The following is a 26,481-nucleotide window of genomic DNA, read 5'->3' as shown; positions in this document are numbered from 1 at the left end:
AGTTGAGGCGAATAGCATTGATGCATTTAAGGGGAAGCTGGATAAACACATGAGGGAGAAAAGAATAGATGATAGTGTTAGATGAATATGGGGCGGGAGGAAGCTCGTGTGGAGCATAAACACCAGCATTGACCAGTTGGGCCAAACGCCCTTTTTCTATGCCATCCTATGTAAACTGAGGGTTAAAAAATACAGGCCGTGCTGGAAATATCCCACAGAAAAATTTGGAGGGCAATGGGGGAAGACCAGGGGAGTGGGACTAATTAGATAGCTCTTTCAAAGAGCCGGCACAAGCACAGTGGGCCGAAAGGCCTCCTTCTGTGTTTTATGATTCTAGATTGATCAAGCGCTGAGATAGACAAAGATAGGTTGTTTCAAATGGGACCCTTCGTGGGAGTTCTCAGGTGTGTTCTTGAATTTATGGCTAGATCCTGTTTAATTATTAACTTGCTGCCACAAGCAGTTGTTTACATGTAAAATATGTAAATAATTCTCCGAACAGCAATAGCAGCAGCAGCACAATCAGAAATAATGGGCTGCGATTCTTTTCTCTTCGTCCGAGGCTCCTGGAAATACAGATTCTCTATGATGACGTTATACTTAGTGCTCATTTTTTTTCCTGTCAAATCTTTATTTCAGAAGCTTCGGATCTGAACACTTTTCCCAGTTATGTCACCGGGCTCATTTAGTGGATCATAGAGTCATACAGCAAAGAAGGAGGCCATTCGGCCCATTGTTGTGCCTGTGCTGGCTCTTTGAAAGAGCTATTTAAATAGTCCCACTCCTCTGACCTTCCCCGTAGCCCTGCAAATTTTTCCTTTTCAAGTATATATCCAATTGGAAATTGGATATACACTTGAAAACAATTGGATGTCCAAGTATTTTGTCTTCTTGGCCTGCATAGTTACGTGTACCACGGAGCCTCGGGGACAGATATAGGGGCTGATCATCATGGCCCTGCCCTCTTGCCTGGGGCAGAGGGTGCGCAAGGTGTGGTCCACCTGTCCTGACCTCAGAGCACCTGAATTGGGTCGTTAGCGGTTCGGTCGCACCCCAAGCACTGGGCCTTATGCCAAGAACTGAGGATGGGAAAGAAAGAAAGAACTTGCATTTATATAGCGCCTTTCACAACCTCAGGACGTCCCAAAGCATTTTACAGCCAATTAAGTAGTTTTGAAGTCACTGTTGTAACGTAGGAAACGCGGCAGCCAATTTGCGCACAGCAAAATCCCATAAACAGCAATGAGATAAATGGCTAAATGATCTGTTTTAGTGAGGTTGTTTGAGGGATAAATATTGGCCAGGACACTGGGAGAACTCCCTTGCTCTTCTTCGAAATATTGCTGTGGGATCATTTACGTACACCTGAGAGGGCAGATGGGGCCTCGGTTTAAGGTCTCGTCTGAAAGACATTACCTCCGATAGTGCAGCGCTCCCTCAGTACTGCACTGGAGTGCCAGCCTAGATTTTGTGCTCAAGTCTCTGGAGTGGGTCTTGAACTCACAACCTTCTGACTCAGATAGTGCCACCACTGAGCCACAGCTGATACTGTGGAAACAGCAGCATAGCTACAAGTCTGGCTGCCAGCTTCAGGATCTTCTGGCCTGAAGATCCCAAGGGTCCCTGCAAAAAAAAAGGCCACTAATTTTTCTGTGCCTTCTTCACCTTGCTGCCTGGACCCAACAGACCCTCAAGTTGAAGGGGGTCCCCCGTGCAAGACTTGCTGCCAGTCCCTTTGGGCTGCTCCAAGTCTGGGTGCCTTTTGGTTGGGGAAAATGAGATAGGACCCCCTTCCCAGCTTCATTTCCATGGGAGCGCATGTCCTGTGCCAATTGCAAACACAGCACCAAGTCTACCCCTTTAGAGAAACCCTGGAAATCTCTTTTACAGCAAAGCAAAGTCTATTTACTCAGCAAACAGAGTCTGTTTAAACACCGCACCACAGCAAACAATCTACAGAGTCTATTTAAAAGGAGTCTCTACGAACTACAACAAACCAACTCATGACCGAGACTGCATAGAAATTTACGGGACAGAAGGAGGCCATTCAGCCCTTCGTACCTGTGCCAGCTGAAAAAGAGCCATCCAGCCTAATCCCACTTTCCAGTTCTTGATCCGCGTAGCCTTGCAGGTGGCAGCACTTCAAGTGCACATTTAAGCACCTTTTAAATGCAATGCGGGTTTCTGCCTCTACTTCTCTTCCAGGCAGTGAGTTCCAGACCCCTACTGCCCTCTGGGTGAAAATTTTTTTCCTCAGCTCCCCTGTAATCCTTCTATCAATTACTTTAAATCTATGCCCCCTGGTTATTGACCCCTCTGCTAAGGGAAATAGGTCCTTCCTATCCACTCTATCTAGTCCCCTCATAATTTTATATACCTCAACTAAATCTCCCTTCAGCCTCCTCTCTTCCAAAGAAAACAACCCCAGCCTATCCAATCTATCCTCATAGCTAAAATTCTCCAATCTTGGCAACATCCTCGTAAATCTCCTTTGTACCCTCTGTAGCAGCAACGTCTCCCGATAAAAGCAGGGTGATTTCTCCAGCAAAATGTAGTGAGTGGGGGATAGTTACATAATACAAATTATGTGCCTAAAATCAATCCCAGTCACTTACAGTAGTGTGATCTCCTGACGGGGGAATTACCCAATCATCTCCATTCTGGCTGGAAATAGTGGTATCACTATATGCAGCCACTAAAAACAGCCCTTTCCAAACAACCAGCCCCGCAAAATTCACATTGGAAAACCAAGGAATAAGAAATGTAAGCACAGATTGCACTGAGTTCCTGAGCTTCGCGGGACGAATTGCCAGGGCTCAGGCTGCATGCAGCCCATGCACTGCAGTTTGGAGATTTAGTGTACAGACATCAATAAGCTTTGGAATAGAAAAAACATAAGCCAATTCAAGTTGGTGTTGTGCCAATACACTTTTTGTGTGAAACTGTTAATCCGTCACCTCTAAGATTGCCAACTTCCAGGAGGGACTTCAGTTATGTGGATAGGCTGGAGAAGCTGGGGTTGTTCTCCTTAAAGCAGAGGTTGAGAGGAGATTTAATAGAAGTGTTCAAAATCACAAAGGGTTTAGATAAAGTAAATGAAGAGAAACGGTTCCCATTGGCAGAAGGATCGAGAAACAAAAACTTTTTTACGCATCGAGTAGTTATGATCCGGAATGTGCTGCCTGAAAGGGTAGTGGAAGCAGAGTCAATCGTGGCTTTCAAAAATGAATTGGATAAATACTTAAAGGGAAAATAATTTGCAGGGCTACGGGGAAAGAGCGGGGGAATGGGACTAACTGGATTGCTCTTACATATAGCTGGCACGAGCTTGATGGGCCAAATGGCCGCCTCCTGTGCTGTAACCATTCTATAATTCTGTGATTGTCCTGTAGTCTCTAGGAATTAAAGATTAATCTCCTGGGCACTGTTGTGAACAACCCAGGAGAAACAGAGGCATTAAAAAAATTGATTTTCTTTGAACACTGTAGTTTATTAGTTATAAAAATATCGAAGATGCGGGGGAAAAAATTGCTGTTTGACTGGACGGGGTGATTGGAGGCGGGAGGTCATGTGGTGAAACCTCTAGAACTACGTTCAACCAGAGTTGGAAACTCTAGTCACTTTAAAGTGGTTCCACAACTACAAGTATCAGTGACCGACCTCTAACTTCACCTTAGTGCTATACAGCTCCAAATGCTTTCTCCAGACACAATCCCAGGTTACAAGGAGAAAAATTTGTAATTGTACAGGATGTTCTTCACTGTTCTAGTTGACATAAGATGAAAATGTCAGATGCACACAACCTTTTGCTTCACTGAAATCCCAGCGACACCTGAAATAGAGTATAACAATGAGATATAGAGAAATCCACACAAGGTTTAGCCAGACATTTGCTGTCTACAAGTGCTCATGACAACAAGACTGGAATGAAAGAGGGAGAGGATTCCCATGCAGTATTGTGAGAGTCCAATGGATGCTATTGTACAAATTCTTGTGGACAACATTGATTCCATAACAATTAGTGTTCGATTGGCATCAGCATCTGTGGGTTAGGGAGGGGGAGAATTGGCCAGAATTCTCACTCCTGATCCAGTTACCCCTGCTGGAAGTCTCGTGTGTCTGAGTATCAGACGGGCACAGGATTGAGCTAGGCTGTGAAACCCTTCCCTGAGGAATAGCCTGCTGGCACTCACTGTCTCGGCTCATCCATGAAGAATGGCCACTTGTGCAAGGTACAGGGCACCCATTGGGACCGTACCTCCTCATTGAGTAGAAGCTGCAAGAGAAGACAAGCAGAATCTTGTAAACAACAAACTGCTGGATGTTATCAGGCTGTGCAGATTTCCGTGTTTCATTCTGCTTGGCCCCAAATTTAAATAAATGGTGTGAACCCATGGCACAGAGCCACGGGCCACCAATTTATTCTGCTTCACAGCAAAAGGCTTTCAAATGCCCTTCCTTATCTTCAGTTTAGAGAAGACATATGTTCCAGTCACATTAATGAGCAGTGCTTGTTAGCAGGGATGTACATGCTTTTCTAATATGCATTTTGTAACAGTGGGAAAGGATTTCAATCCCATAGCTCCCCCAGTTGGTGAGTGCACTGGCTAAGCGTGGTGTTCAGCCAAACAGACCGGGAATGTCCCAGGTTTAATCCCTTGATCCCAGGACCATACAAAGTTGACCTCAGCCAGGCAGCATCAGGGGTGCTACAATAAGCCACTGTAGCTCTGGGCTATAAATGGGCAAGGATCTCGGCTCCTGGTAGCTCTCCTGTAAAAATTGTGCGTGTGGATGTCGGGTGAGGACAGGTTCAGATTTGGCTCTGACGCCCTCCACAGTCAAACAGCCTGCTGACCCTCATCACACATGAAGAAGCTGCCATTCTGGCGAGGTGCAGGGGGGCTGTGGAGCCATATCTCAGCATGATTTAGTGCCATCAGGAGAGATGGAGATACTTCTGTATTTGAATCTGCCATTACCTTGCCCTAAAATGGCTGACGTCCACTTCAATCCGTACCTGAATCTCATGGGTACTTAAAAGTTGAAAGTACACTCAACAAAATTTTATTTTTTAAAGAAAGTATGAAAGATAATCACAAATCTGCTTGCAGGAGGTTTTAATGAGATTTTAATTGCTGATTTGATTTGTTGTTTGAAGGCAACCCTCCAGATGCTTACTTTCATGGTTTTTTCTCCCTTTTTTCAGTTTGTAAGTAAGAGTTTGTTTACAGCCCTACTAGTTCGATTCAGTCACGTTATTGTCCACCTTCGAATGTGACCGCTGAGTCTTCATCAGCAGGAGCGTGTTCTGGTGCTACAAGCTGAGGCTGTCGCTGTTTGTCCCCTCACCCACCCCCCCTTCCCGTGCTCTGCCTCTTCAGGCCCTGGTACAATCATGAGATCTGAGTACACTCGGCCAGCAATATTGATTTAAGTCTACAAAGCTGCTCTTGCCTGTCTCGTGCTGCGACGCAGTCTGCCCTCTCTCTCCTCCCCCTCCCTCCCTCCCCCGCACCCCGCATGTGCCGGAGGCTGATACCATGTGGTTGTTTAGCATTGCTGGCCTGCTGCTGGGCTGCACACAGCCGCTGTGTTTGTTGTCTCTCTGTGCGTGTCCGACTCTCAAGTCTATTTATTTTGCATGAGTCATATCTCTGTAGCGTTCAGATCTTGGTCAATAGAAAACGTTAGTGCAGTAAAATGTTTTATCGATTGAAATGTAAATCCAGGCAAGTAGAACAGTATGACGGGAGTGACTTAGTCAATTGGAGCATTAGCTATTACACGATATATCAATTCTATAATGTAACTCTTCATTTTAGTTCATCAGCCATATGAGTCTAGTAAGCCATAGAAATTTTAACAAGCATTTTTAAATATATTTTTCTTCATAGTAGTTAACATAAGATGTTCCCTGTTTTTATTGCACAGCTTCTGATACAATATTAAATTTTGCTTTTTGGGGGGTTTTAAGGCAATCTCATGAATGCTTTTAATCTTGAAACTTAAAAGTAGTAGCAAGTAAAAACGAAGTGTTAGTTGTTAGTATTAAACCTGTAGCTTTTAAATCTTTTTTAACATAAAATCATAGCGTGGTTACAGCACAGATGGAGGCCATTCGGCCCATCGAGCCCATGCCGGCTCTTTGTAAGGGCAATCCAGTTAGACCTATTCTCCCGCTCTTACCCCATAGCCCTGCAAATTTTTTCCCTTCAAATATTTATCCAGTTCATTTTTGCAAGCCATGATTGAATCTGCTTCCACCACCCTTTCAGGCAACGCATTCCGGATCATAACTACTCGATGCGTAAAAAACTTATTCCTCATGTCACCTTTGGTTCTTTTGCCAATCACCTTAAATCTGTGTCCTCTGGTTCTTGACCCTTCCGTCAGTGGGAACCGTTTCTCTTCAGTTACTTTATCTAAACCCTTCATGATTTTGAACACGACAATCCAATAATCTCTTAACCTTCTCTGCTCTAAGGAGAACAACCCCAGCTTCTCCAGTCTATCCACATAACTGAAATCCCTCATCCCTGGAACCATTCTAGTAAATCTTTTCTGCACCCTCTCTAAGGGCTTCACATCCTTTCTAAAGGGCGTTGCAGTAACTGTGAAAGAACCATAAAATCAAAGCAGAAAATGCTGGAAATACTCTGCAGGGCAATCAGCATCTGAAAGAGGGAGGTTAGCTCTGTCACCTCCTCCAACCCTACAACTGTCCGAGATCTCTGCACTTCTCCAATTCTAGCCTCTTGTGCATCCCCAATTTTAATGGCTTCACCATTGGCGGCCATGCCTTCAGCTGCCTAGGCCTCAAGCTCTGGAATTTCCTCCCTAAACCTCTCCCCCCTCGCTACCTCGTTCTCCTCCTTTAAGACGCTCCTTAAAACCTACCTCTTTGGCTAAGCTTTTGGTCACCTGTCCTAATATGTGGCTCTGTGTCAAATTTTGTTTGATAACACTCCTGTGAAGCGCCATGGGACGTTTTACTATGTTAAAGGCGCTATATAAATGAAAGTTGTTGTCATTGTTAATGGTTCATAGAATCATAGAAGGTTACAGCGTGGAAGGAGGTCATTCGGCCCATCGAGTCTATGCACGAGCAATCCAGCTAGTCCCACTGCCCTGCCCTATCCCCGTAGCCTTGCATATTTTTTCGTTTCAAGTACTTATCCAGTTCACTTTTGAAGGCCATGATTGAATCTGCCTCCACCACTCCCTCAGGCAGTGCATTCCAGATCCTAACCATTCACTGTGTAAAAAAGTTTTTGCTCATATCATCTTTGGTTCTTTTGCCAATCACCTTAAATCTATACCCTCTGGTCCTTGACCCTTCCGCCAATGGGAACAGTTTCTCTCTATCTATTCTGTCTAGACCCTTTATGATTTTGAACACCTCTATCAAATCTCCTCTCAACCTTCTCTGTTCCAAGGAGAACAATCCAGCTTCTCCAGTCTATCCATGTAATTTAAGTCCCTCACCCCTGGAATCATTCTGGTAAATCTCCTCTGCATCGTCTCTAAGGCTTTCACGTCCTTCCTAAAATGCGGTGTCTAGAACTGGACACAATACTCCAGTTGTGGCCGAACCTGTGTTTTATAAAGGTTCATCATGACTTCCTTGCTTTGGTACTCTATGTCTCTGTTTATAAAGCCCAGGATCCCCTCTGCTTTTTAACTGCTTTCTCAACCTGCCCTGCTACGAATTGGAGCCTTCATCAGGATCCACACTGTCAGACTGGCAAAGCCCCATTGTGGAACTAGCCAGCAAAGAGGGAAGGGGCCAACAACATATAGCATCTGGATACCTGACAACAAGGCACTTCCCTCAGTACAGCAGCATAATAGGCTCACTGAGTTACACACAAGGGGTTTCATTTCAGCTTCCGCATAATATCTGATCATGCAAGGTAAGGCCCACCTGAATTTATACTGGCAGGGATTCCCTGCTTAAAAGTTTTCAGAATACTTTACATATATACAGCTTTTCATAGAATCATAGAAAGATTGCAGCATGGAAGGAGGCCATTTGGTTCATCGAGTCTGTGCCAGCTCTATGCAAGAGCAATTCAGCTAATCCCACTTACCCGCCCTATCCCCGTAGCCCTGCAAATTTTTTAGTTTCAAGTACTTATCCAGTTCCCTTTTGAATCTGCCTCCCCCACCCCCTCTGGCAGTGCATTCCAGATCTTAACCACTCGCTGTATGAAAAGGTTTTTCCTCGTCACCTTTGGTTCTTTTGCCAGTCACCTTAAATTTATGTCCTCTGGCTCTTGAACCTTCCGCCAGTGGGAACAGTTTCTCTCTATCTGCTCTGTCTGGACCCTTAATGATTTTGAACACCTCAATCAAATCTTCTCTCAAACTTCTCTGTTCCAAAGAGAACAACCCCAGCTTCTCCAGTCTATCCACATAATTTAAGTCCCTCATTCCTGGAATCATTCTAGTAAATTTGTTCTGCACCCTCTCTAAGGCCTTCACATCTTTCCTAAAGTGCAGTGCCCAGAACTGGACACAATACTCTAATTGTGGCCAAACCAGTGTTTTATAAAGGTTCATCATGACCTCCTTGCTTTTGTACTCTATGCCTCTATTTATAAAGCCCAGGATCCCCTCTGCTTTTTAAACCGCTTTCTCAACCTGTCCTGCCACCTTCAACGATTTGTGTACATATACCCCACAGATCTCTCTGATCCTAAACCCTTTTTAGAATTGTGCCCTTTAGTTTATATTATAATGCCTCTTCTCATTCTTCCTACCGAAATGTATCACTTCGCATTTTTCTGTGTTAAATTTCATCTGCCAGGTGTCCGCCCATGCCACCAGCCTGTCTATATCCTCTTGAAGTCTATCACTATCCTCCTCACTTCCAAGTTTTGTGTCATCTGCAAATTTTGAAATTGTGCCTTGTTCACCCAAGTCCAAGTCATTAATATATATCAAGAAAGGCAGTGGTCCTATTACCAACCCCTGGGGAACACCACTGTACACCTCCCTCCATTCTGAAAAATAGCCGTTCACCACTACTCTCTGTTTCCTTAGCCAGTTCTGTATTCATGCTGCTACTGCCCCCTTTATTCCATGGGCTTCAATCTTGATGACAAGCCCATTATGCGGCACTTTATCAAACCCCTTTTGAAAGTCCTTATACACCACATCAACCACATTGCCCTCATCGACCCTCTCTGTTACCTCATCAAAAAAAACTCTATCAAGTTAGTTAAACACGATTTGCCTTTTGTGGTATTTTTTGGTTTGGATTCCATTTCTGACTATAAACATGGCATAATAATGTATTTCCTGTCCACAAGACACTCTGTTTTCTTTTGTATGTTTATTCCTGTTTAAGCCCTCGACATGCCTTCTAAATGCACACTCTGGGCTGCAGCTGATGGGCAGGTGACTGCAGACATGTCTTTCCTCCAGCAGGGGGTCACAGTGGGGTAAATTGCAAACTGATGCAACAACTACCAATTTACACCCTTCACCTCCATTCACTGGCAGCCTACCGCGTCAGCAACTCCTATAGGAGGGTAGGAAGACTGTGCATCCACTGAAGAGACAGGCACATGCATAAGAAAGTAGGGTAAAGCCATTCTGTACACGGAAGGAGTAACAGGCTTCTAAAGTGCAGCCAGTTTACAGGTCACCAGTCAGCTTTGAGTGACTTTTGGATTTGGATATAAGATCACGTCATGTAGTTAATTTCACACTATGAACCAGTATATCTGCGAACAGTGTAACGTTTGTAATGTTGGTAAAGACCTAACTTAAAGGCAATCCAACCAGGGAACTTTTTAAACTTTACCAACCTTTTAAAAAATTCACTCAGGTTCCTGGGCTTGGGAGAGGTGTGGAGATAACTGCAGAACTCAGCACCAGCAGCTTGCATGACTCTAAAAACAGGTACACTCTCTAAAACAGTACCTGCGGTATAACTGCACACTCAGCAGGATATATACAGTGGCAGTGTAGGCATCACCAACTTGGGGCTGTTACAGATTTGTGAATCTTTGGAATTCTCTATCCCAGAGGGCTATGGACGCTGAGTATATTCAAGGCTGAGATTTTTGGACTCTAAGGGAATCAAGGAATATGGAGATTGGGCGGAAAAGTGGAGTTGAGGTCGAAGATCAGCCATGATCTTATTGAATGGCGGAGCAGGGTCGAGGGGCCGCACGCCTACTCCTGAACCTATTTCTTAAGTTCTTACCCATACAAGAAATTAGCCGAAAAAAGCCCTGTTAATCCAGCACATTTCTGGGCTTGACTGCAGTTTGCTTTCACTGTGATCCTATCAATGTCTTCAGCTGAAAGTAAATCTTGAGTAGGTTTGATACTATCAAAAATCTTCAATTAATCTCATCCTGTTAGAGAAGAAGTAAATGGCGACCTATCCATTTTTAGCTGTCCTCAATTACAGAACTCGCAGTCTCACTTATTTCCATTCATAAGAATGTTCTTTTTATATATCTTTGTATATCGTATTAATATAATTAAATTAACATTTCTTCAGATAGCTAATAAAAATACAGCTCTAAAACCTTTTAGTTTTTCATTCTGTACAGTTTCAGCTAAAATACAAAATTGAAAAGAAATCCCGACCAAACAACAACAACTTGCATTTATATCGCTGCTTTAACATAGTAAAACATCCCAAGGCATTTCACAGGAGTGTTATCAAACAAAATTTGACACCAAGCCATTTAAGGAGATATTAGGCTTGGTGACAGGCTTGGGCAAAGAGGTAGGTTTTAAGTCACATTTAATCCCCTGACACAGTTCTACAAAGGGCAGCTTAGAGTTGGCAGGTGAAGGACTGCTTCATTGTGGTGGTTGAGCCTGATGATGTGAAGTGCTGTACCCTCTGTTTTGAGTCCTTGTGAAACTTTGGCCCACTGCCGATGTTAATGATGACCATCTCTCTTGCGCCCCCAGGTTCGGTGCACGCCACGTCGATCGCAGTCTCAAGAGTGGAGCAAGCACTGTCGGAGGTGGCCTCGTCCTTGCAGAGCAGCATGCCCAAGCAGGGTCCGATGCACCCCTGGATGACCTTGGCCCAGATCTGGTTGCATGCAGGTTAACTTGCGGTGATTCTGTGCCGCTCTTTTGTTTCTACTTTTGTATTCAGCTACAGAATGAGGTTAAAAAGATGCAAAGCAACATTCCAAGCGCGCGCGCACACACGTTTTTTCAAAATACATGAGCAGATCTCCTGCAGCATTGCTGGTACGTCCTCCTGGTAAGTCATTTTATGCAGTTATAAACTGACAGGAGCTTTATACCATGTATTGCACAAAGCACAACAACAGCAACTTGCATTTATGCGTTGCCTTTAATATGGAAAAACTTTGCAAGGTGCTTTACAGATGTGTAAGGAAAAACAGACACCGAGCCAAAGAAGAGATTAGAAGGGTAAACCAAAAAGTTTGGTCAAAGAGGTAGGTGTAAGGGAGAGTCTTAAATGTGGAGAAGCAAAGGGGTTTAGCGAAGGAAATCAAGAGGGGGGTGCCTAGTAAGCTGAAAGCATGCCTGACAAAGGGAGGAGGATACACAGGAGGCCGGTGTCAGAGGAGCGTAGAGTTTGGAATGCGGAAGGGGTGTTATAAGGCTGGTGGAGGTTATAGAGATAGGGAGGGATACGGCAATGGAAGGATTTAAACATGATGATAACTTTAAATTCGAGGCATTGGGGTGGATCATGAGCCAATATAGGTCAGTGAAGACAGGGGTAATGGGCAAGTGAGACTTGGTGCGGGAAAGGATATGAACAATTTGAAGTTTACGATGGGTGGAGGATGGAAGGCCAGTCAAGAAAGCATTGAAGTAATTGAGTCCGGAGGTGACAAAAGCTTGTTTGAGGGTTTAGCAGCAGACGAGCTGAGGTAGGAGTGGAGGTGGGCAATGTTACAGAGGTAGAGGTAGGCGGCCTTTGTGATGGAGAGGATATGAGGTCAGAAGTTCAGCTGGAGTTCGAATAGGACACCAAGGTTTCCAACAATCTGGTTCAGCCTGATAGTGACCGGGGAGGGAGATGGAATCGGTTGCAAGGGTACAGAATTTGTGTCGGGAACTAAATTCGATGGTTTTGGTTTTCCCAATGTTTAGCTGGAAGAAATTGCAGCTCATCAAAGGTTGGATAGTACCAAAGCAATGGAGGGGTCCAGAGAGGTAGTGGAGAGCTGGGTGCCACTAATGTACACGTGGATGATGTGGCCAGGGGACACCATATAGATCAGGAGGGGGTCCAAGGTGTTCCCAAGGTGACAATGGGGGGTTGGGAAGAGAAGCCATTGCTACAGATGCTCTGGCCACAATTGGATAGGTAAGAGTGGAAACAAGTGAGGGCAGTCCCACCAAGCTGGACAACAGAGGAGAAGCATTGGAGGAGGATGGTGTGATTGAGGCAGCAGAGGGAACGAAGAGGGATAATGCGCCACAGTCACAGAGAATGCCATTCATGACTTTGGTTGGGGCTAATTGGTGCAGTGGGAGAGGCGGAAACCTGCTTGAAGGGATTCAAACAAGGAGTACAGGATAAATGGGCATCAACCTGGGAACCAACAACGCTATGAGTCTCGAACTCCATGAATGTTTGTATATTTGCACATAATGTGTTGTTTCATAAGGAGATGAAGATGATATAGGATACTAGAGAATGTGTTATGCTGGTATATTTTAGGTGTTGATTGAATTAAATGGAGCATCAGTTAAAACCAAAGAAGAACGTAAAATAAAGTAAATGAGAGACAGCTTCTATAGGAGGAAACACTCGACAGAAGGCGGTTTATTTATTTATAATTACAGGTTCCAGTGTTCAAAATTTATTGATCTAAAAACATTACTGAAATTATTTCTTCTTTTTGTTTCAAACTCAGCATTTCAACAGGGTAGATACAGAGAAGCTGTGGGGAGGCTCTGGTGGCGGAATCCAGAACAAGGGGGCACAATCTTAAAATTAGAGCTAGGCCATTTCGGAATGAAATCGGGTACAGTCCCCACCACATAACGAGCGGTTTCATACAAACATGATTTGCCCGCTATATGCGATGGCCAGTGTTAATGAAATTAGAAGTACAATTTTTTTTAAATCATTTGCCCAGAATTAAGAGTGAAACGGAATGATCAAATTTCAGATAAAAAGCTACAAATTAGGAAATGGTGAAATGTATATAGGAGTCAGTAATATTGGGGGTGGTTTGCAGTGGATGGTACCAAACCTAACTTTATCTATCAACAGCAGAGGCTGTGAATCAGAAGGTTTCATGTATTAAGAGAAATTGTAACATCTGAATCAATGTAGCACATTCCCAGCTCCAGGGCATAAAAATAATCATGCAGCAAAATGATGGAGCTCTCATTTAAACCCAATTTTATTTTGCTTATAAAAATCTAAAGAAGAGAGATCTCTGCATTTATATAGCGCCTTGTCACATTATCGGAATTTCTCAAAGTGCTTCCCGCAGTGAATTTGCTTAAGCGCTGGCTCGTATCCGGATTGTTTTAGAAGAAATGAAAGCCTAAGGGAAGTGAAGTCTGCCTCACTAAGGCCCTTTTATTACATTCAGCGAACGTGAGTAAACCCAGCTGTTTCTGCCCAAAATAAACGTCACTTGAAACTCTATAACCAGCAACTTTGAAATTGACGTTAATGCAGATGGATATCTAGTCGATATTAGCGACTGCCCGTTTTAAACGTGGGCATTTTAAGTTGTGGGGACTGTAGCACTTTTTCACACAAAGAGTAATGGAAACCTGGAACTCTCTTCCCCAAAAGGCTGTAGATGCTGGGGGTCAAATTAAATTTTCAAGACTGAGATCGATTGATTTTTATTAGGGGGAGAATGGAACACTGGTGGTGAGCTGGAACTCCTCAAACGGTTAGAATAGCCTGGTGCACAGTGAGTTTCCGATCTCAGTGTCTATTGTAGAGAGAAAGCCAGACGCATCCAATTGTAGGGCCGGTCACCCAGTTTGTTGGACCTCTTAGAATAGTTTTAGCAGAAGGGAAGCACATCTCCAGCTCACATTCTTACCCTGGGAAGGTGCAAGTGGAAACTTTCAAGAGAGAGGATTTTAAAAAAATTCTGTCGTTGGATTGGAAGATTTTTGCAGCTCAAAAAAATCCAGCATTGAGAATGTTAAATAATCGGCTTGAACATACGGAGGAAGTAAACACCTTCTGATCAGTGTGCATGCAGATGATTTCTGTGAAACGTGGCAGCTTCCAGCTCACTGAGGTTTCAGTTTCGTGCTTGTGTGACTGTATTACGGTGACGTATTCATCAACAAACAACATCTAAACATTCACGAAAAATGCCTTCTCCAGCCCCATTGTGGATACGTATTTCAGTATCAGTGAGTTATAATTCTGCACTTGAAATACAAAATAAATCTGGAAGTGAAGTATTTTACTGAGAAATAAGCCACCATATGTTTTCAAATCCCTCCATGGCTGTGACCCTCCCTATCTCTGTAACCTTCCCCAATCCCACAACCCTCCAAGATCTCTGCACTTCTCCAATTCTGGCATCTTGCGCATCCCCGATTCTCATCGCTGCACCATTGGCAGCTGTGCTTCGGTTGCCTAGGCTCTAAGCTCTGGAATTCCATCCGGAAACCCCTCCGCCTCTCTACCTCTCTCTCCTCCTTAAGACCTACCTCTTTGACCAAGCTTTTGGTCACCTGCCCTAATATCTCCTTATGTGGCTCGGTATCAAATTTTATTTGATAATCTCTACTGTGAAGCGCCTTGGGATGTTTTACTATGTTAAAGGTGCTTTATAAATGCAAGTTGTTGTTGCGTGACATCGCAGCTCATAAACTGCTAGATCAGAAAAGCAAGTGATTTAGATTTTTGAGAGAAACCTAGGGTGAAAGACCAAAGCTCATAATGCAGGACAGTAGGTTGGAAAGTGTACCCTCCCCCACTGGCTCAGTGAGCTTATCCAGTGAATAGTTAAGCTAAGTTTATGGATACTAAGGGAATGAAGGGATATGGGGATAGGGCGGGAAAGTGGAGCTGAGGTAGAAAATCAGCTATGGTCTTATTGAATGGCGGAACAGGCTCGAGGGGCCTTATGGCCTACTCCTGCTCCTATTTCCTATGTTCTTCTACAGACCAGGAGGATCCTAGATTTTATCCTTGATCTATGCTGAATTAGCTAGTTCACGGGCTAAGGTGCTGCAGTTAAACTCTGCACCTAGAGGATAAAAACGGCCACAGTTTCTGCTTCTGATTGTTATCAAGCGACTGCTGCTGGAATTATGTGCACGGACATCTGGTGAGCAGAGGATCAGGCTCTGCTGTGCTCCCTTCTACCCCATCCAATCCCATCTCCTATCCCATCCAATCCCATCTCCTATCCCATCCAATCCCATCTCCTACCCCATCCAATCCCATCTCCTGCCCTATTAGATCCCGTCTCCTATCACATCCAATCCCGTCTCCTATCCCATCCAATCCCATCTCCTATCCCACCCAATCCTGTCTCCTACCCCATCCAAATCACATTCAGTCTGTATGAGCAGCCTTGGGGAGTGAGTTAGTATCAGCGGGAGCCAAACAGGATGGCTTTGGTCTTGCCATTTTGAGCTGAAGGATACTGTGGTTCATGCGGGATTTGATATCAGACAGGTAATCCAACAGCACTGTGGCAGTCATGGAATGAAGCATGGAGGTGAAAAGGTAGAGCTGGGTATCAGCATAGAAACATAGAAAATAGGAACAGGAGTAGGCCATTCGGCCCTTCGAGCCTGCTCCGCCATTCAGTATGATCATGGCTGATCCTCCATCTCAATACCATATTCCCGCATTCTCCCCGTAACGCTTGATGCCTTTTGTGTTTAGAAATCTATCTAGCTCCTTCTTAAATATATTCAGTGATTTGGCCTCCACAGCTTTCTGTGGTAGAGAATTCCACAGCTTCACCACCCTCTGAGTGAAGAAATTTCTCCTCATCTCAGTCCTAAATGTCCTACCCCGTATCCTGAGACTGTGACCCCTCGTTCTGGAATCCCCAGCCAGAGGAAACATCCTCCCTGCATCCAGTCTGTCGAGCCCTGACAGAATTTTATATGTTTCAATGAGATCCCCTCTCATTCTTCTAAACTCGAGTGAATACAGACCTAGTCGTCCCAATCTCTCCTCATACGTCAGTTCTGCCATCCTAGGAATCAGTCTGGTGAACCTTCGCTGCACTCCCTCTATGGCAAGTATATCCTTTCTTAGGTAAGGAGACCAAAACTGCACACAATACTCCAGGTGTGGTCTCACCAAGGCCCTGTATAACTGCAGTAAGACCTCCTTTACCTATACTCAAATCCTCTTGCAATGAAGGCCAACATACCATTTGCCTTCCTAACTGCTTGCTGCACCTGCATGTTTGCTTTCAGTGACTGGTGTACAAGGACACCCAGGTCCCTTTGTACATCAACATGTCCCAATCTATCACTATTTAGGAAATATTCTGTTTTTCCTTCGGAAGTGGATAACTTCAAATTTATCCACATTATACTGCATCTGCCATGTATTTGCCCACTCACTCAACTTGTCTAAATCGCCTTGAAGCCTCTTTGCATCCTCCTCACAACTCACGATCCACCTAGTTTTGTGTCATCAGCAAACTTGAAAATATTACATTTGGTTCCCTCATCCAAATCATTGATATATATTAATGGAAACTGACTCCATGTTTGCAGATGGTGTTGCCAAGGGACAGCATATAGATAATAGATCAAAGGAGAACACAGATAGAACCTGGGGCACAATTCAGGCACAGGAGGAGTCACTGGAGAAGATATAATGACTGCATTAAAACGGGTAGGAATGCAACCATGAGAGGACAGTGCCACAGTGATGGACCAGGGAGGAGAGGCAGTGGAAGAGGATGGAATGGTCTACTGCATCTAAGGGCACAGAGAGGTTGAGGAGGGATAGTGCCCTCCGTGCAGGCATCTAAGATGTCATTTGTAACTTTGGCCATGGTGGATTTGCTATTGGTCCAAGACCAAAAATCGGATTGAAGAGAAGGCAAGATAAATCATGAGGGCACAGCCACAGAAGATGGAAGATGAAAAGGCAGTTTTAGGTTTAACTGTTTTACACAGATGGTAATGAATGTAAGGAAAGAACTGCCAAGGTTGACTGTACCCATCAAATTCAAGTACCTGGTGAAAAACCTGATAGAGGGGTATGCTGGGTATCGTGCAATATGGTATTTCCTAGACACTGGGACTGGCCAGGTGGACTGTAATGGGCCTTTCAGATCCTGTAGATTCATGTGTAAGAGTTTGTGATCACATAATACCAAGGTTGGCTTCTAACGGATTGTAGGAGGAAGAGAAGCCTGAGGGAGGTAAAGAGTTCCACAGCTTTGAAATCAAGGGAAAGAATGAGTTGGAGTCGGAGTTAGTGCAGTGAGTCCTGATTTCCACCCAGGGGGACTGAGGCCAATAATAGCGCCTCTACCTCCACCCCCCTCCCCCCACAGTGACATCAGCCAACTCAGCACAAACACTGGGGATATCCAACATATTTGATGACAATGTATTCAGATGTACATTTCCCTAGAGAAACACTTCACACACACACGCACTGATATTTTATTAATATGTACGTTTGCTGGCCTCTGTCAGGGCAGCTCATCTCTCCTGTCTCTTTACTGATTCCCTATTGACATTGCGGATGATTGCTAAATTTGCTGAGCCAGTTCCACATTGTTAAAAGAATGAACAGTTCACATCTTGTGTTACTATATATAGCTGATTTTTATCCCCCTCCCTAACACAAGGGCACTGAGGCTAGTTGTATCCCTACCACTGCCCAAACTGAGTCCTACCAACACAAGAAAGTAAGAAAGACTTACATTTGTATAGAGCCTTTTGTGACTTTAGGATGTCCCAAAGCTCTTTACAGCCATTGAAGTACTTTTGAAGTGTAGTCACTGTTGTGATGTGCGCAAATTGGCTGCTGCGTTTCCCTACATCTGTTTTAGTGATATTGATTGAGCGATAAATGTTGGCAAGGACACCAGGGAGAACGCACCTGCTCTTCTTTGAATTAGTGCCATGGGATCTTTTACCACCCAAGAAGGCAGACGGGGCCTCGATTTAACGTCTCAGCTGAAAGATTGCACCTCCGACGGTGTAGCACTCCCTCAGTACTGCACTGGGAGTGTCAGCCTGGATTATGTGCTCAAGTCTCTGGAGTGGGGCTTGAACCCACAACCTCCTGACTCAGAGGTGAGAGTGCTACCACTGTTTGAATATACCCAGATGATAGCGCCCAAAGGTATGACACCTATTCCTCTGGGATCTCGGCCAAAATCAGCCTTAGAAAGAGCCTTTTAAGAGCGGTGCAATTGCATCTTTCAAGGACAGTGGCTTTACTTGTGTCTGGAATTGTCTTCAGTAAATCATATTTTTTCCCAGTAAAACCATGTGAATCAAGATGAAACTGATTTAAATGGCACAATAAAGGCAGCGTACTGTGAGTGGAAAATATTTAATCATGAGCCTGGCTGGAAGATGTTTCTAGTGACTAGAATGTCAACAATCAGAACGTCAAACTGCACCATCATTTTCAATTCACTGACTTTAAATACAAAATACAGTAGGTGAAAAAATTATAATTTTTTGTTCTTTCTTGGTGGTGCTGACTCTTCAGGTTGAGCTACAATTCCACAGCTGGGGGGGCGGGGGTAGCCTTTTTGCAGCATGGGCTATAATACCATAACTGACGGTAGCCTTTTTGCAGCATGGGCTATAATACCATAGCTGGCGGCAGCCCTTTTGCAGCATGAGCTATAATACCATAGCTGGCGGCAGCCCTTTTGCAGTATGAGCTATAATACCATAGCTGACGGCAACCCTTTTGCAGCATGAGCTATAATACCATAGCTGACGGCAACCCTTTTGCAGCATGGGCTATAATACCATAGCTGACGGCAACCCTTTTGCAGCATGAGCTATAATACCATAGCTGACGGCAACCCTTTTGCAGCATGGGCTATAATACACAGCGGGGGGGCAGCCCTTTTGCAGCATGGGCTATAATACCATAGCTGACGGCAGCCCTTTTGCAGCATGGGCTATAATACCATAGCTGACGGCAGCCCTTTTGCAGCATGGGCTATAATACCATAGCTGGCGGCAGCCCTTTTGCAGCATGGGCTATAATACCATAGCTGACGGCAACCCTTTTGCAGCATGGGCTATAATACCATAGCTGGCGGCAGCCCTTTTGCAGCATGGGCTATAATACACAGCGGGGGGGCAGCCCTTTTGCAGCGTGGGCTGTGACAGCACATCAGGCGCAACGCTGTTGCATGGTGGGCTACGATTCCACAGCTTGGGGGCGGCTCTTTTCTACTTCGTCCAAGTAACCATTCTACACACGTGACTCTCGAAGGTTCTTGTCACGGGCATGACGGCTAGAATCCACACGTGTTCACTTTCCAGTTGGAATCTCTGCGTATTGATCAGGAGCAGGAACCCCCGATCTTCTCTAGTCTAACTCTACTGCTCCTTATCCCAGGTGCTCTGCATCCAATTATCATGCCCCTACAACCCACCTAGCTGGGATCAGCTAACTCAGTGCAGTGTGGAGAACCAAACTTGGGACCTTCTTGATGTTTATGGGTTAGTACCACAATGTATGGTGCATTTATCACTGACCGTGGCAGAGCATTTTTACAAGAGCATCATTATTTCTGTAAATTTATTGGCAATGTTTTGACCTTTTATTTTGTGCTCAAGTGTGAAGGCTTGTGGCACAGAGAAATGGAACCTTTTCCCATTTTGGGCACCCAGTGTTAGTATTAAAGATTGAGAGTAGCTACAGAATAAAGCACTCTCCACTGTGTACCTCTAACATCAAAGGATCACCGCCTACTGTACCACTGTAACATTTCCATTTCCCAAAATGCAATCCTTTTAGCCTCACTGAGTGAGATATATAATTTTGTCCATGCCCAGTAGGAACTGTGTTGAGGCTGTCCAAACTCATTTCATACAGAGCTATCATCAAGTGGGGAATTTTGCCCCATCAGCCTGGACTGGAAACAACCCCAGGTCCAAAGACAAGTGGATTAACTCATTGTAACACCCAATCCCTAGCTTTATTCATGAAGCCCTCCACTGTAACGCCCCATTCCCACAGTATGTCAATTTCAAAATCCTTTCCTTTGTTTTCAGCTCCCTCCACAGCCTTGCTCCACTCTGCCACTGCACTCTTGCCTAGCTCTGCACCCCAGCTCGCATTCTCCGCTCTTTCACTCTGCTCTACTATAGATTTCCTGGCCCTTCCTCCATCATCAATGGCCGAGCTTCAGTCATCATGCCTCTGCACTCTGAAGCTCTGACCCTAAACTATTTTCTAATTATTATGGCACTATTACAAAAGCAGGGAGGTTATGATGAACCTTTATAAATCACAGGTTTGGCCACAACTGGAGTATTGTGTCCAGTCCTGGGCACCGCACTTCAGGAAAGATGTCCAGGCCTTAGAGAGGGTGCAGAAGAGATTTACTAGAATGATTCCTGGGATGAGGGACTTAAGTTTCGTGGATAGACTGGAGAAGCTGGGGTTGTTCTCCTTCGAGCAAAGAAGGTTGAGCGGAGATTTGTTAGAGATATTCAAAATCATGAAGGGTCTGGACAGAGTAGATAGAAAGAAACTGTTTCCATTGGGGGAGGGGTCAAGAACCAGAGGACATAGATTTAAGGTGATTGGCAAAAGAACCAAAGGTGACATGAGAAAAAACTTTTTTTACACAGCGAGTGGTTGTAATCTGGAATGCACTTCCTGAGGAGGTGGTGGAAACAGATTCAATCATGGCCTTCAAAAGGGAATTGGATAAATTTTTGAAGGGAAAAAATTTGCAAGGCTACGGGGATAGGGCGGAGGAGTCGGACTAGCTGGATTGCTCTTGCAGAGAGTCGGCACAGACTCGATGGGCTGAATGGCCTCCTTCCTTGCTGTAACCATTCTATGATTCTATGATTTCCAAGAAGAACAGGGGAGTTCTGCCCGGTTTCCTGGCCAATATTTAGCGCTCAATCAACAGCACTAAAAACAGATAATCTGATTGCTGTTGTGGGATCTTGCTGTGCACAAATTGGCTGCTGCATTTCCTACATTACAACAGTGACTACACTTCAAAAGTACTTCGTTAGCTGTGAGTCGCTTTGGGAAGGCCTGAGGTTGTGAAAGGCGTTATATAAATGCAAGTTCTTTTTTCTTTTTTGAACCTCTTTGCCTTGCTGTCTCTCTTCATTCCTTCAATAGCCCCATCAAATCTTTTCTCTTCGACAGAGCTTTGGTCAGCTTTCCCTGACCTCGCCCATTTCCTGCTCGGAGTCTGTTGTTTTATCTGTAAAGAGCTTTAGAATGTTTTGTAATATAAAAGGTTCTTTTTATAAACAGTGCATTCATTCACATTGCATAAAAAGAAACAGCACATGTAACATCAGAATGATGAGAAATGAAAATAAGCTCCTTCAGAACAAAGCTGCTGCAATTCACTCCTGAAATAATGACAGTGTCCCTTTAAGACAAATACGATGCTCAGGCTGTAATGTTAGCAGAACTGCTGGGTTACATAACCTACCACCCACTGCACTGTTTAATTTGTTGATAGAAAACGTTGACCCTACCTCAGTAATCTGTTGAGTGAAGGCCAGCTGGTTAGCCACAGATTTTAACCATTTATGCCCTTTATCCATGCCTGTGTTACCTCTAGACTATTCTAAAGCTCTCCTGGCCGGCCTCCCATCTTCCACCCTCCATAAACCTGAGCTCATCCAAAACTCTGCTGTCCATATCCTAACTCACACCAAGTCACGTTCACCCATCACCCCTGTGCTCGCTGACCTACTTTGGCTCCCGGTCCAGCAATGCCTCTATTTTAAAATTCTCATCCTCATTTTCAAATCGACCCCTGCCCCTATGGCCTCGCCCCTCCTTATCTCTGTAACCTCCTCGAGCCCTACAACACTCTGAGATCTCTGCATTCCTTCAATTCTAGCCTCTTGTGCATCCCCGATTTTCATTGCTCCACCACTGGCGGCCTTGCCTTCAGCTGCCTAGATCCTAAGCTCTGGAATTCCCTCCCTAAAACTCTCCACCTCTCTACCTCTCTCCTCTAAGACGCTGCTTAAAACCTATGTCTTTGACCAAGCTTTTGCTCACCTGTCCTAATATCCGTCCTTACAGGGTTATGGGGAAAGAGCAGGGGAATGGGACTAATTGGATAGCTCTTTCAAAGAGCCAGCACAGGCACGATGGACCAAATGGCCTCCTCCTGTGCTGTACCTACTATGATACTATGAGAAATGTATGATACTATGAATATCTCCTTATGTGGTTCGGTGTCAAATTTATTTGATAACGCTCCTGTGAAGCGCCTTGGGATGTTTTACTATGTTAAAGATGCTATATAAATGCAAGTTGTTGTTGTTACTGATAATGTTGACCCGAATGTAATAATCTGCTGCATGAAGGCCAGTTGGTGATCCAGAATATTAATTTTTAAGTCAGGCCACCAGAATACAAATTTAAATTAATGAAATGTAACTTGAAAGCAGGTCTTAGAAAGAAACCATTTTTACTCGAGAGTTAAAATTATTTGTAATGATCTACCAGGTAGGGTAGTGGAATCAAAGTAGTAAAGGGAAGTTCAAGATGCTGTTGGATGCTATGAGTGAGTTGAAATACCAGAGAGGAAGATCGATGGGCCGAATGGCCTTCTCTCACCCTGGGCTTTATCTTCTGTTCTCAGAGAAAACCAATTGCTCGCTCATGTTTTCCTTATTGTGGCTAAGCGCACCTTCCAGTGTGGTGTCGAGCCATGCGAATCAGCAAGGTCCCAGACTCGATCTGTAGCCAGTGCGGGGTTAACTGATCTCAACTGGGGCAGCAGTTGAATTGCTGCGAATGGCTTCAGTTGTTGCTGGTTTGGATAGGGGAAAATTCAACCAAGGTTCCAACTCTTGGTCGCTATCCAGTATAGAAAAGCATATGGGTAGGGGGATTGGTGCAGTAAATATCAAGATCAACTGTGATGCGCCCCGAGGTGCACTCGCCTGCCAACGCATACTGGCTGGACTCGCACATGAACAATGGCCGATAGGTGGGCCAGCTGATGGCTGCCAGTTCCTGTTTAACTGTACACCTCCTTAGGTCAGGTCCATCAGAAGAGGGGTGGAGAAAGTTGGGAATATGCAGTGTTATTAAGCTCCAGTTCAATTTATCTTGCAGCTGAAGTGTACATTGGAGTAGGGAAGCCTACTGAGGCCACCGCCTGCATCCAGGAGGCAGCTAACCTCTTCCCCACGTCGCACAATGTGTTGTTCATGCGTGGTCAAGTGGCAGAGCTCCGAGGGAATATTGATGAAGCTAAGCGCTGGTATGAAGAGGCTCTGTCCATCAGTCCCACTCACGTCAAGACAATGCAAAGGCTGGTAAGTGAATTATTACAGCTGTGTTTCTAAACTGATGTTGCAGCCTGTAAATTAAACCCCTAAGTTGTTCTGGTTAGTTATATTTGCGTAATCATGTAGTGAAAAAACATTTTATATCGATGGTTTCAATGTTATTTCCATCCAGGTTTTTTTGTGCCATTAACACTAGCGTCACCAACATTCCCGTCAAACTTTTCCATCATCAATTCTTATGTACGCATTTATGATAGAAACATTGTTATGGCTGCAGCGCCACCAATGGTTGAAAGGTATGATTACAGCGTGACAAGTTTACATAGAAAGTTTCCATTATAAATGTGCACGCAAGAATTTTTAATGGAAGTACAAGATAAGGACAGAATCTTTGACTGTATGAATTACATCTGCATGCCTGATCCAATTATCCCTGCGCCGAGAATTTGAATTCAGTTTAAAAATCTGGAAATAAAAAACTGGTATCAGTAAAAGTGACCATGCAGCTGTCAGATTGTCGTAAAAACCCAACTGGTTCACTAATGTCCTTTAGGGAAGGAAATCTGCCGTCCTTACCTGGTCTGACCTATTTGTAATTCCAGTCCCACACCACTTAACTGCCCTTTGAAGTTTCCTAGCAAGCCACTCAATTGTATCAATCCGTAAAGATTCAAGGAGAAGGTCTATTAGCACCTTCTCAGGTCAGCTAGGAATGGACAATAAATGCCATTTTTTTCCAGCGATACCCACATCCCTAGAAATAATAATTTTTTTAAAAACCTCTCACCGCCCAAAAACTTGATCCTGATTCACTGTGTGCTACGCTTCAGGAAATCAACTAGTATTTAAAAATAAATCGGAGTCACTGATTTAATTAATGATGTGAAATCTAATGATGAGTCCCCGTTTGATCGTCTCCTGATTGTCATAGGGCACTGTTGCAAGATTATTTTTTCTAAAGGGGACAATTGCGAGATTCATGAGTTCAACACCAAGTATCCTTCAGTTCTAGAAATTTGTTTTGGGTAAATGGAAATAGCGCCTGAACATTTAGTTAAGAAATCTTTCTCCTTAGCATCAACAATCTTCTGGAGCAGTAGATTCCACCATCTCACAACCCTTTGTATGAAGAAATAATTTTTCTGGATGCACTTTGAACTGGCTTAGTTTGGATTGGGATTCCCTACTGGAGGAAAAAGTCATTCCCTATATAACCCATCATGATATCGATAGGATAACATTTGCCTAAATAATTCACTGGTCTTGACTCAGTGAGTGAATGTACAGTCCAATGTGAATGAGTGAATGTACGGTCCGATCCACAGCCTGTGCTGAGTTAGCTGATCTCATTCAAGATCTCAGTAGTGATGCTTATGGACTGTGGACCAGGGGATGGGGGGAAGATCTAGGGTCCCTGTTCCTGATTGCTGTCATAGAAACATAGAATGGTTACAGCACAGAAGGAGGCCATTCGGCCCATGCTGGCTGTTAGTAAGAGCAATCCAGTTAGTCCCATTCCCCAGCTCTATCCCCAAAGCCCTGCAAATTGTTTTCCTTCAAATATTTATCTAATTCCTTTTTAAAAGCTACAATTGAATCAGCTTCCACCTCCCTTTCAGGCAGTGCATTCCAGATCTTAACTACTCGCTGCATAAAAATGTTTTTCCTCATGTCACCTTTGGATCTTTTGCCAATCACCTTATATCTGTGTCCTCTGGTTCTCGACTCTTCCGCCATTGGGAACAGTTTTTCTTTATCTACTTTATGATTTTGAACATTTCTGTTAAATCTCCTCTCAACCTTCTCTGCTCTAAGAAGAACAACCCCAGTTTCTCCAGTCTATCCACGTAACTGAAGTCCCTCATCCGTGGAATCATTCTAGCAAATCTTTTCTGCACCCTCTCTAAAACTATCACATCCTTCCTAAAGTGCAGTGTCCAGAATTGGACACAATACTCCAATTGTGGCCAAACCAGTGTTTTATAAAGATTCAACATAACTTCCTTGCTTTTGTGCTCTATGCCTTTATTTATAAAGCCCATGATCCCGTATGCTTTTTTAACCGCTTTCTCAACTTGTCCTGCCACCTTCAAAGGTTTGTGCACATATACCCCCAGGTCTCTCTGTTCGTGCACGCCCTTTAGAACTGTACCATTTAGTTTATACTGTCTCCTCATTCTTCCTGCCAAAATGTATCACCTTGCACTTCTCTGCGTTAAGTTTCATCTGCCTTGTGTCCACTCATTCCACCAGCCTCTCTATGCCCTCTTCAAGTCTATTACTATCCTCCTTATTGTTTACTACACTTCCAAGTTTTGTGTCATCTGCAAATTTTAAAATTGTGCCCTGTACACCCAAGTCCAAGTCATTAATATACATGAAGAAAAGCAGTGGTCCTAGTACCGACCCTTGGGGAACACCACTGTACACCTTCCTCCAGTCCAAAAAACAACTGCTCACCACTATGCTCTGTTTCCTGACACTTAGCCAATTCTGTATCCATGCTGCCACTGCCCCTTTTATTCCATGGGCTTCAATTTTGCTGACAAACCTATTATGTGGCACTTTATCAAACGCCTTTTGAAAGTCCATATACACAACATCAACCGCGTTGCCCTCATCAACCGTCTCTGTTACCTCATCAAAAAACTCAATCAAGTTGGTTAAACATGATTTGCCTTTAACAAATCCATGACTCCTACTGGAAAATACATTTGCTGGGACTTGAGGTGAGGACAGGATTGAGCTTGGCTGTGACATGGGAACATAGGAACTGGAGGAGGCTATTCAGCCCCTCAAGCCTGTTCCGCCATTCAATTAGATCTTGGTTAATCTGTATCTTAACTCCGTCTACCCGCCTTGGTTCCGTAACCCCTTAATACCCTTGCCTAACAAAAATCTATCAATCTCAATTTTGAAATTTTCAATTGACCCCCAGCCTCAACAGCTTTTTGGGGGACATAGTTCCAGATTTCCACTACCCTTTGTGTGAAGAAGTACTTCCTGACATCACCCCTGAACGGCCTAGCTCTAATTCTA

General features: G+C 44.2%; 1 protein-coding gene across 1 annotated transcript in view; it reads left to right on the top strand.

Annotated features, from left to right (window-relative positions):
* ttc7b (tetratricopeptide repeat domain 7B) overlaps positions 1-26,481 on the top strand; it is a 336,403-nt gene that overhangs the window by 215,442 nt on the left and 94,480 nt on the right. The window contains exons 18-19 of the mRNA XM_067992068.1: positions 10,945-11,085; positions 23,267-23,469. Coding sequence (XP_067848169.1) covers positions 10,945-11,085; positions 23,267-23,469 — 344 coding nt within the window. The remainder of the gene's footprint in view (positions 1-10,944; positions 11,086-23,266; positions 23,470-26,481) is intronic.

The sequence above is a fragment of the Heptranchias perlo genome, chromosome 10 (genome assembly GCF_035084215.1).
Source record: "Heptranchias perlo isolate sHepPer1 chromosome 10, sHepPer1.hap1, whole genome shotgun sequence".
Taxonomy (NCBI): Eukaryota; Metazoa; Chordata; class Chondrichthyes; order Hexanchiformes; family Hexanchidae; genus Heptranchias; species Heptranchias perlo.
The sequence above is the reverse complement of the archived record's forward strand: the minus strand, read 5'-3'. Positions and strand labels throughout refer to the sequence as shown.